This window comes from Caretta caretta, chromosome 10, assembly GCF_965140235.1.
Source record: "Caretta caretta isolate rCarCar2 chromosome 10, rCarCar1.hap1, whole genome shotgun sequence".
Classification (NCBI taxonomy): domain Eukaryota; kingdom Metazoa; phylum Chordata; order Testudines; family Cheloniidae; genus Caretta; species Caretta caretta.
Genome location: NC_134215.1, coordinates 16,388,210 through 16,400,261, shown reverse-complemented (window position 1 = coordinate 16,400,261; position 12,052 = coordinate 16,388,210). Strand labels below are relative to the sequence as shown.

Sequence of the window (12,052 nt, the reverse complement as noted above, 5' to 3'; positions counted from 1 at the left end):
TATTACAATCTCTTCCCTTCCCCACCCCACTCCACCACAATCAGGCATATGTCCAAGTTCACCTCAGGTCTGATGCTTTGTGGAGAATGCATTTTATTATAGCTACATGCTTGACCTTTTTTTTTTTAAACTTCCCTTGTTTGGCTACACAGTATGATCTGAGAATAGTGTCTGGTTACTATGGCTAGAAAAATTATCTTTCACCTTATTTTCCAACCAGATGTTCATGTGAGCTTTCCTGTGGAGTTCTTAGTTACTTGTAGCTTTATATATAGGTCCCTTTGGTCTCCCCTTTTTCCTTTCTCCCCCATCTTTCTTTTTCTCGAACGCTTTCTAGTGCTTTGAATGACACCTCACAGTGACTTTAGGAACAATAGCCATGAGCCAATTATACAGTGTAGACTGATATAAATGTACTGCAAGAGGGCTCTGCTTATATGGGCTGTACTCTATATTTAACATCCTCCCCCCTTAGCCTCTGTGCTAGAAATTTAACTGATGGTTTCTTCTATTTCACTTAATTCAGTGTGTATCCATTACTAATAAATTCTACCTTTCCTGGGTGACTTCTTTCTCACCCCTCATCCTGTTACATCATCTTTGCTGCTTATTCTCTTTAGTTTCCCTGCCCTTGCTCTTGATCATAAATCTCTATACTGCTATGGCCTATTTGTACTAGTCATTGTCTTTCCTAAGTTTGACTTCATACCTCAAGGTAGACAGAAATAATATTCTTTATTCCCCCTTGCATCAGTTACTGACCAATTCTTTCTTCCCCATCTGCTGTCCTAACTCTTTCATCCTCTGAACTTCTGTCACAACAGCTGTAATCTTACAATATATACTCTTCAAACAGTCACAGGTGGAGATGTCATTGACATGATCTGTAGAGAATCCAGTTGTCACCTGCAGCCAATTCCTTAATGAATTGCTCATTTTCTATTCCACATCCTTTTCTGTCACATATAGGAGCTTCATCTAGCAGCCTCGACCACTGAAGTTGAGTCACTACATCATACAGTTCTAAAAATAATCCTTTTTCTCTCCCACTATTCCAAACATGTTACCCTGCCTGCTCTTCACATTTCTTCACAGGCTTCCTTTCCATTTCCACATAAAATTCTTCATGCTTTGTGCCTACCTACATCTCTGCTTTCACCTCCTATTTCCTCTTATCGGGTCCTTTAGGGCCAAATCCCACTTGCTGTGCTCACATGAGGTCAGTTGCCTGTTGAAGCCAGAGAGTCATCTCATGCAAGTACAAAGAGCAGGATTTGGGCTTTGTCTCTTCTTCCCGCTCTTGGCTTTGTCCCTTTTTTGTATGACTCTCTTCTCTTAGAACTGCGTCCCTCTTTCCAGGAACCAAATGACTTCCCTCTGCCCATCAGATTTCTTCGTAAAGCCCACACCAATGCTATCTGCATGCATTTGTTGTTTGATCTTTCAACCTGCGTATTGCATTTGTCTAAATTAGATTGCAAATTCCTCTGAGCAGGGACCTTATCTGTTACTTGTTTGAAATAATTTACAGAGTGCAATAGGAGCATCAAGAATTTAAAGTCTTCCCTGTTTAAGTTTGCACAAAATCAGACACTGCCATCTTTACATTTCAGGTTGCTGGGAAGAGGCTCAATGTTTGTATTTTCACCAGAACAATTTCAGAGACTACTCAAAATAAACCCAGAGTGGAAATCCCACAGACTTCTCGATTTAGGGGCTGGAGATGGAGAGGTCACTAAAGTCATGAGTCCTCACTTTGAAGAAATCTATGCCACTGAGTTGTCTGAAACTATGATATGGCAGCTTCAGAAAAAGAAATACAGGTATTGTACTACATAGGTTGACTTGATGTAATACTTGATGTGAAGGACGTAGCAACTGCCTTTAATATTTTATGACTATTATGTGTTCCATCTATTTTATTATTGTCTTGCTTGCTATATGATTTCAGGGGATGATAGTTGAGGCATGAGCTGACCTGCACATAGACAGGAAGGCAGACAAACACCATTTATCAATGCAGTGCAGAGAACAACGGCTTTAAAGTCTATCCTGACCCCCACGATGGGGTGCATAAGAGATGCAGGGTGACAAACAGGTTCAAGAGATATAGACTGGCAAAGAGCTTTGGAACCGATAAATGGACAGCTCTGAGACATGAGAGAGACAGGGATTTCGGGGAAACAGACTGAACCCCAATTCTGAGAAGTGGAAGTGTCTGGATAAGTGAGGCACATCTAAGCTTTAGGTGAGACAGTTATGCGTGTAGACTTTTTGTTGTTTTAAAGACTGTTGTGCTGTGTTTACTTTTGTTGTTGTGCTTTGTTTGTAGTGTTGAGATTAAACACTGTTTTGTTTTGAAAGTGTTGGTTTGTGGCACTGTAATCACAGCTCTTGAAAGGAAGTCTTGCAGGTAGCCGAATCCAGTCAGGCCTGCTGAGTAATCAGTTAGTGCACAAGGTACTATATCTCAGGAGCCAGTCTAAAGAATGGGGGAAGTGTGAGGTTCCACCCCAGAACAGGTGAATGCAAGAGGCCTAACACCTGAAGGGTCGCACTCTCAGAGACTGAGAGGAGACCAAGACGTAGCTACTGTGACACTTGAGCTTTGCTATTTCTCCAAATTGTATCAAATTTAATACCAGGGTAGCACATTTCTGTAAATATTTTTATGTAGTAATTCCAAAGAAGGTCCAAACTCAGATGTTTCTGTGGTGGGGTATATAAAGCTGTCCAGTGGTTGGCTGGGAGAAAGTTAATTCCCTCTTGCCTAGAGGAGTGGAAAGACCATATCTATAGGCATGGCTACACTTGGGTTTTAGTTCGTACGAACTCGAGTTAGTATGGATTGAAAAAGCTTGCATACACATGATGCAAATGCTTAAAGCGCACTAACCCCCTGTATGGTGTGAATTTTGCAGTCCTCTTGCAAAGTGTACAAAGTTTGTTGCAAATTGAGTTAATGTGGACTGTTTGTGTGGACGCCATGCTGCTGTGGAGTACTTTGGCAATCCTCCACCTGCTATCCCACTGCTTTGTGGGCATCTGTGATCCACCTGCCTGTTTACCTGTGTACCCTTTGCTGCTCTGGGGTCAAATTGACCAGATGTCCCCTCTCCTGTTTAAAAAACTTGACCAGGGCCAGAATTTGCTCATTTGCTGCTGGATTCAAATGTATCAGTATTAATGTGATATTATCCAGAAGCTGTACAACATTCCTCAAGCAGCTGCTTGTAACCATGATCTAGTCCTTGATCTCCTCACCATTTGAGGACAATCAGCAGTGCAAGTAGCTCTTGTGACAAGCCACAGCAATAAGAAACTCTTCAAGGAAATCTCCAAACAGATGGCCAAAAAGGGTCACAGCTGGAACGCCTTTCAGTGCCATATAAAAACCAAACACCTAAAGCAAATGTTACAAAGATAGAACAGAAAATCCAGTGCTGTCTCTTCAATCTTCCTCTTTCTTGAGGAGCCGGACAAGATTTTTAGTTGTCATGCCACTACGGAGCCCAACGCCTGCCCCCGGTATAGCAGCCTCTAAGCGACCACAGTGCTCTGTCAGCCTCTGGCAGACTTGCAAGTGATGCAGGAAAGACTTCTATCTAGAGGAGTACTAAATCTCCTCAGAAAAAACACAGCTCTAAGAGATCTGCAGTATTGGAGATCCCAAGCCAAGAGCACTAAATTGAAGTCCTCGAGCTCATCTAAATCACAAGGTACCCATTGATCAGTACCAAAGAAGCATGACCGAGGTTCTATGGGCTCTGCACCAAAGAAGTCAGTACTGCCTGCAGCATTTTTAATATCTTGACCAACAGAGCAGCAAATATTAGCACCATATGCGCTGCCCTCGGTGCTGCAGGCCTCTACATTCACAGTTCACCAGGTTCCTGTGCAACCTCGCCTGATGCTGCAGGAGTTCAGATTTTCCAGGGATTTGTTAATCTCCTGTAAATCTGAATGTCCTTTTATTGAACTCAGTTAGACTTCTGCTATCTTTGGTACCTTGCCTATCACCAGTACTGCCTAATACCGTTTTACTCATGTGTACAGAGAGACAAACCATCACTCCTCCTTCATCTCCTCCTCCATTAGACTTTGTAGATGAGAGCTCTTCAGACTCTCAAATATCTGTTCAGGGATCTTATGATTATCTGTCTAGACTAGACTCTCCTGAGCTTACTCCATCAAGGGATACTTCAAGGCTCACGAGGCCCCAACTTCCTCAGCATCCTCCTTGGTATGATGAATCCTGGATCCCTCCCCTGTTCCCATATGGCCTCTCAAATGACCACATTGGGATCCTGGGCTGCATGCTATAGTAAAGAACAAAATTGCCAGACACCTAGATGAACATAATTTGTTGGGGAAGAGTCAACATGGTTTTTGTAAAGGGAAATTATGCCTCACCAATCTACTAGATTTCTTTGAGGGGGTCAGCAAGCATGTGCACAAGGGGGATATAGTGTACATAGATTTTCAGAGAGCCTTTGACAAGATCCCTCACCAAAGACTCTTAAGCAAAGTAAGCTGTCATGGGATAAGAGGGGAAAGTCCTCTCATGGATTGGTAACTGGTTAAAAGATAGTAAACAAAGGGTAGGAATAAATTATCAGTTTTCAGAATGGAGAGAGGTAAATAGTGGTGTCCCCCAGGGGTCTGTACTGGAATCAGTCCTATTTAACATATTCATAAATGATCTGGAAAAAGGGAGTAAACAGTGATGTGGCAAAATTTGCAGATGATACAAAACTACTCAAGATAGTTAAGTCCCAAGCAGACTGCGAAGAGCTACAAAAGGATCTCTCAAAACTGGGTGACTGGGCAACAAAATGGCAGATGAAATTCAATGTTGATAAATGCTAAGTAATGCACATTGGAAAACATGATCCCAACTATACATATAAAACAATCGGGTCTAAATTAGCTGTTATCACTCAAGAAAGAGATCTTGGAGTCATTGTGGATAGTTCTGTGAAAACATCCACTCAATGTGCAGCAGCAGGCAAAAAAGCAAACAATGTTGAGAATCATTAAGAAAGGGATATATAATAAGACCAAAAATATCATATTGCCTCTATATAAATCCATGGTACAGCCACATCTTGTATACTGAGTGCAGATGTGGTCGCCCCATCTGAAAAGAGATATATTGGAATTGGAAAAGGGCAACAAAAATTATTAGGGGTATGGAATGGCTTCCATATGAGGAGCAATTAATAAGACTGACTTTTCAGCTGTGAAAAGAGATAACTAAGGGGGATGTGATAGAGGTCTATAAAATCATGACTGGTTGTGGAGAAAGTAAGGAAGGCGTGCCAATCTATAAAAAGGGAAATAAGAACAACCTGAGGAATTACATACTAGTCAGATTAATTTCTCTACCTGGAAAAATAACGGAGCAAATAATTAAGCAATTTGCAAACATCTAGAAGATAGTAGCGTGATAAATAATAGTCAGCATGGATTTGTCAAGAACAAATCGTGTCAAACCAGCCTCATAGCTTTCTTTGACAGGGTAACAAGCTTTGTGGCTGGGGGGGAAGTGGTAGACGTGGTACATCTAGACTTTCGTAAAGTTTTGATACTGTCTTCCGTGACCTCATCCACAAACTAGGGAAATGCAACGTTGATGGGGCTACTATAAGGTGGGTGCATAATTGATTGGAAAACCATTCCCAGAGAGTAGTTATCAGTGGTTCACAGTTATGCTGGAAGGGCATAACGAGTGGGGTCCTGCAGGGATCGGTTCTGGGTCCAGTTCTGTTCAATATCTTCTTCAATGATTTGGATAATGGCATAGAGAGTACACTTGTAAAGTTTGCGGACGATACCAAGCTGGGAGGGGTTGCGAGTGCTTTGGAGGATAGGATTAAAATTCAAAATGATGGACAAACTGGAGAAATGGTCTGAAGCAAATAGGATGAAATTCAATAAGGACAAATGCAAAGTACTCCATTTGGGAAGGAACAATCAGTTGCACAGATACAAAATGGGAAATGATTGCCTAGGAAGGAGTACTGCAGAAAGGGATCTGGGGGTCATAGTAGATCACAAGCTAAATATGAGTTAACAGTGTAATACTGTTGCAAAAAAAAAAAAAAAAAAGCAAACATCATTCTGGGATGTATTAGCAGGAGTATTGTAAGCAAGACATGAGAAGTAATTCTTCCACTCTACTCCACGCTGATTAGGCTCAACTGGAATATTGTGTCCAGTTCTGGGCTCCACATTTCAGGAAAGATGTGAACAAATTGGAGAAAGTCCAGAGAAGAGCAACAAAAATGATTAAAGGTCTAGAAAACATGACCTATGAGGGAAGATTGAAAAAATTGGATTTGTTTAATCTGGAGAAGAAGACTGAGAGGGGACATAACAGTTTTCAAGCACATAAAAGATTGTTACAAGGAGGAGGGAGAAGAATTGTTCTTCTTAACCTCTGAGGATTGGACAAGAAGCAATGGGCTTAAATTGCAGCAAGGGCAATTTAGGTTGGACATTAGGAAAAGCTTTGTAACTGTCAGAGTGATTAAGCACTGGGATAAATTGCCTTTTGGAGGTTGTGGAATCTCCATCATTGGGGATTTTTAAGAGCAGGTTGGACAAATCTGTCAAGGATGGTATAGATAATACTTAGTCCTGCCTTGAATGCAGGGGACTGGACTAGATGACCTCTTGAGGTCCCTTCCAGTTCTAAGATTCTAGGATTCTATGAAAATGAAGTATTTTTTCACACAATGCACAGTCAGTCTGTGGAATTCCTTGCCAGAGGATGCTGTGAAGGCCAAGACTATAAAAGGGTTCAAAAAAAGATAAGTTCATGGAGGATAGGTCCGTCAATGGCTATTAGCCAGGATGGGCAGATATGATGTCTCTAGTTTCTGTTAACCTCAAGCTGGGAATGGGCATCGTTGGATGGATCACTTGGTGTTTACCTGTTCTGTTCATTCCCTCTGGGGCACCTGGCATTGGCCACTGTTGGAAGACCGCATACTGGGCTGGATGGACCTTTGGTCTACTCCAATATGGCTGTTCTTATGTTCTTATACTGCCAGTAATTCTCCGAGATACCCAGTGCTTATGGGGAATGGCAGGGTCAGTACTCCCCAATATCCTCTCCCCACTTCAGGAGAAGTTTGAAGAGCAAGAGACGAGGGCTGGTGAGGTTGCTACTGCTCAGACAAATGTTTCCTCATCCTCCCTGAATGAAGCTGTTATGCCCCCTCTGTCTGCTGTGGACAACTTCAAACAGTCTCAAGACTTGATGAAGAAAGTGGCAGACACTCTTCAAATATTGCTGGAAGAATTCAAAGAGACACAGCTTAAGTTGTTGGACATTCTTTCTATACCATCTTTGGCCATGTGGTTCTCCACATAAATGAGGCATTGTTTGAATCTGCCAAGACAATTTAGCAGACTGTACTCTACCCCACTTCCCCCCGCCCCAACAAGAGGGCAGACAGAAAGTAGTATGTTCAGATGAGGGGTTCAGAATTGTTATTTTCCTACCCTACCCCTAACTCCTTGGTTGTGGAGGCAGCACCATTCAGAGGCTTCACATAAGGATCACAAGTGCTTAGATCATTAGAGCTATTCCTCTGCTGTCCTGCAGTGCAGAATTGGTAATTATCAGGTGATCTTGGAAAAATACAACTATCTTAGTTATATGAAATTTATTTCCTGTATTGAACACCTTTCACAAGAGCAATTTCAGGCCATTATTGTGGAATGACAGCTCCTAGCCAGAACAGCTTTATGGGTCTCTGTCGACACTGACACTGCTGCATCTCCACAGCTGTAGTTACGTGTCAAGCCTCATGGCTGCAGTCATCAGGATTTCTGCGTGAAGTCCAAAACACTGTAGAGGATCTCCCCTTTGATGGTCTTCAATTATTTAATGAATCCACAGGTGAGTGTGCATTCTCTGAAGGATTCCAGGGTGACCCTTCGTTCACTGGGCATATTGCATCAGGCAAACAAGAGGAGATTGTTAGTCTCAGACAGTTGAGATCCCACCCAGCTCAGTTTTCCATCTACTATAAGGCCTAGTAGCTGCCTAAAAAGAAACCCAGAAGGCAGAGGGAACAATTCTCAACAGCTGAATTTGAATCGATGCAACAGCCACCATCTACATAGTGCTTGTTTTGATGTCTCAGTCAAGAGCCTCAAACACCTCCATGATCTGGATTTGATGCTGAATTATCTTGCCCTTTCCTTCCTCCCACCTTTTGGGGATCATCTCTCCCTTTTTCACACCTCATGGGAGCAGATAACCTCCAACAGATGAGTTTTGGAGGTTATAACATCGGGCTACTCCATCCACTTCCACTCCATAGCCCCCTTGAACCCCACTTCTCCATCTCTTTTTTTTTTTTTCAGGGACACATCTCACAAACCTCTCCTGAGACAAGAGGTTCTCTCCTTCCTGCATAGGGGCTATGGGACCAGTACCCACTCAGTACACAGGAAGGGGATTCTATTCAAAGTACTTTCTGATTCCCAAAAAGAAGGGAGGGCATTTCTAGATCTCACAATACTGAATCCTTTGTCAAGATACAGAGGTTAAAGATGTTAACACTTGCAGCTATCACTCCGTCCATGAATCTGGGGGACTGTTTTGCAACCCTTTACCTTCAGGACACATACTTTCGTGTCACAATACATCTCTCTCAGAAGAGATGCCTACCTCTAGTGTCAGGACCACTATCAGTACTGAGTCTTGTCTTTCAGACACCCTACTACTACCAAAATATTTACAAAAATTATGGTATTAGTCACCACACAGCTTAACCAATGGGAAGTAATTATCTTCCTCATTTCAACAAACATCTCAAGTGGCATTCCTACATCAAAGTTCGAACCACTGCAAAGAAAGCTATGTCTCTCTTCTGCATGCTCATCCTTCAACTCAACACTGCACAGTCTTCCCTCTTCACTCTAAAGTTGATAGAGTTCATAGGGGCCACTCTCTATGCCAGGACTTCCGGAGCCTACCACCAAGAGGACAGGTTTCTCACTCTGACACACTAAATAGCATGAGTCCAAATGAGCCCACAGGTCACTGACAGATTGTGCCTGCAGCCCCTCTGGCACATGGCAGCATGTACCTTTGTCACATTGCACACAGACTGATATCTATGCTGCTTCCAAGCCTGGCTCAGGACAGCTCATATTCCCAACAGAGACAGTCTAAACAAGTTGTTTTCTATTCCTAGCTGTGTGCTAGTCTCTCTCAACTAATTGAAGAATCTGGACTACATGTGCTCAGGGGTTCACTTCGGTCTTCCTCCTCCCATTTTCACAATGGTTTTGGACGCATCCCTCCTGGGATGGGGAGCTCTTCTATGGGGCCACACTATCCAGGGAAGATGGTCTGCCCAGGAGTCTACCCTACATATCAACATTCTGAAGCTCAGAACAATATGATATACTTGCTAGCACTTCTTCTCCATGATAGGTCAATCGCTCCATATAATGACAGACAACAAGTTGAGTATGCACCACATAAATTGACAAAGGGGTGCTAGATTCCGCCCCCCCCCCACACACACACACTGCTCAAAGGCAATCAAGTTATGGAACTAATGCATAGCTCAATGTATCCTTATCTTGGCCTGGACTCCAAAACACTATTGCCAACTACGTCAGTAGACACTTCACCCAAGATCATGAGTGGGAACTCAATAGAGCCCAAGTAAGAAAAATCTGTCAGAGTATGGGTCTTCTGAACATAAATCTTTCAGCCACTGCTGCCAACAGGAAATGTGTGAATTCTGCCAAGGGGAGATCTTGGTTGCCATTAAATGGGGGATGCCTTTCTCCTCTCTTGGTCAAAGAGTCTCCTTATATGCCTTCCCTCCAACTCTGATCCTCAGAGTTCTAAACAAAACAGAACAGAACAAAGCCATAGTAATTTTGATTGCACCAACCTGGCCAAAACTAGTATGGTTTCCTTACCTCATTCACTTCTCATCCCAGCCAGCCATCAATCTCCTGCTGACATTCAGCCTTCTCCCTCAGGATTCGGGAAACGTTCATTATACCAACTTGGATGCTCTCCAGCTCAAGCCTTGGTACCTAGATAGGTCTCGGGATTAGAACTCCCTTGCTTCAGAGAGATTCAAGAAGTCTTTTCGAACAGCAGAAAGGAACTCACCAGGAAAATTTACCTTCAGAAATGGAAGAGATTTTACCACTGTTACGCCTACCTTTGCCCTGTCTCTTGTCGACTCACTCCTCTTGGAGGTCCTGGAATTCCTGTTCACTCTGAAGAAAGGAGGTATTTTGTTAAAGCTCCATTAAGGTCCACCTAGAGGCCATCACAACTTTTCATTCTCCTGTGGAAGGTTTTTTGGTATTTGCTCATTCTGCAACTTCGAGATTCATCGAAGAATTATCAAACCTCTTCCTAAATGTCAGAGAGCCCATCCCAGCCTGAGATTTGAACTTAGTTCTTAATTCTCTGATGAAAACTCCCTTTTAGCTGCTAGCTACGTGTACCTTTCTAAACCTTTCCATGAAAACAGCCCTTCTAGTGGCAATTACCTCCACTCAAAGAGTTGGTGAATTAGGGGCTTTGTTGGCTGATCTGCCTTATATGGTCTTCAAGGATAACGTATGCCTCCAACCACCCATGGTTCCTACCCAAAATAGTCTCCAATTTACATATCAGACTTTTCATCCACTGTTTTCCACTCTAAATCCCATCAGACTAGGGAGGATGCTGCCCTTCATACTTTAGACATTAGAGGGTGCTAGTTTACTATTTGGAGAGGACCTAGCCTATTAGAATTTCTCCAAGACTATTATTCTCTATCACAGAGAGCTAAAGTAACACCAGTGTCCACCTAGACTTTCTAAATTGGGTTTCTGGCTGCATCCTCTTCTGCTGTGCAGCTGCTAATGTGCCATGCCGACCTATATCCTCAGTATGGGCATGAGGATGGCTAGGGCACATGTGTGGACCAAACAAGCATTGCTGCTGAAAAAAACTGATCAAAGGCGCATGAGTACCTCAAGTGGAGCATCCATAGTGGGACACATCTCGAAGAACTCATTTACTGTACCAGGTAAGTAACCTCTTCTTCCTCAGTGTCGTCGTCATCGTCCTCATCCTTCTCCACCTGCTGGTGTTACTGCAGGTGCTGCTGTTGGCTTCCAAAACTGAAGCTACCTTGCTCTGAGAGTTCAGATAGAGCACAAACAGTTTCTGTGTGTTTTGCAAATTCCAGGTACTAGCAAAGTAATGCACTGCATTCTTGAATCCATGCTAGCTGACAGTGATTCAAAAATGGTGCTAGCCCACCCAGAAAGAGGGGAAGTATGGAATGGAAGAAGTAAAAGCATGGGATTTTTGGAGTTTGACACCCCCCCCCAAGTCCCAGAATTCCCCTGGTTTCTGCTATGCATCTCACAATGCTCAGCAAGAAAAATCCCAGAATGCACACAGTATACTGCATGCTTAATGCACATCCAGCTCCTGCTGTGTACACACAATGATGCAAATTAAAAGAGGGCAAAGCAACCCCATCTGCATGCTCTTAGTGTGGCTTACGTATTGCACACCAACCAGTGTATCCCCTCAGTGCGAACTAAGTCCCCCATGAAGACAAGCCCTATGTGCTCTCAGTATACTCCTTTTCTTTTTGCGGATACAGACTAACACAGCTGCTACTCTGAAACCTGTCAGTATAAAGAGAGTGTCTGATAAAGGTAAGGTCAGCCTCAGTGGTAGGGAATTATCTCCTTCTCCTAATTGCTATAGGCAGGCTGTGTACTGAGAACTCTGCACTCAGCCTGCAGTTGTTTAACTGTAACACTTTCCATCTCTCTCTCTCTCTTTAGAGTGCTCGGTATAAATGAATGGCAGAACACAGGATTCCAGTATGACGTTATCAGCTGCTTGAATTTGCTTGATCGCTGTGATCAGCCACTGACTGTATTAAAAGATATTAGAAGTGTATTGGAGCCAACTAGAGGCAGAGTCATTCTTGCACTAGTTTTGCCTTTTCATCCATATGTGGAAAATGGTAAGTAGATACAGATTAAA

The 12,052-nt window shown here is 42.9% G+C and overlaps 1 protein-coding gene across 2 annotated transcripts in view; it reads left to right on the top strand.

Annotated features, from left to right (window-relative positions):
- The window catches only part of METTL9 (methyltransferase 9, His-X-His N1(pi)-histidine), a 39,953-nt gene that overhangs the window by 14,501 nt on the left and 13,400 nt on the right, over positions 1-12,052 (top strand). For both annotated transcript variants that reach the window (XM_048867162.2, XM_048867164.2), the window contains exons 3-4: positions 1,614-1,823; positions 11,848-12,032. In XM_048867162.2, the coding sequence (XP_048723119.1) occupies positions 1,614-1,823; positions 11,848-12,032 (395 nt within the window). The remainder of the gene's footprint in view (positions 1-1,613; positions 1,824-11,847; positions 12,033-12,052) is intronic.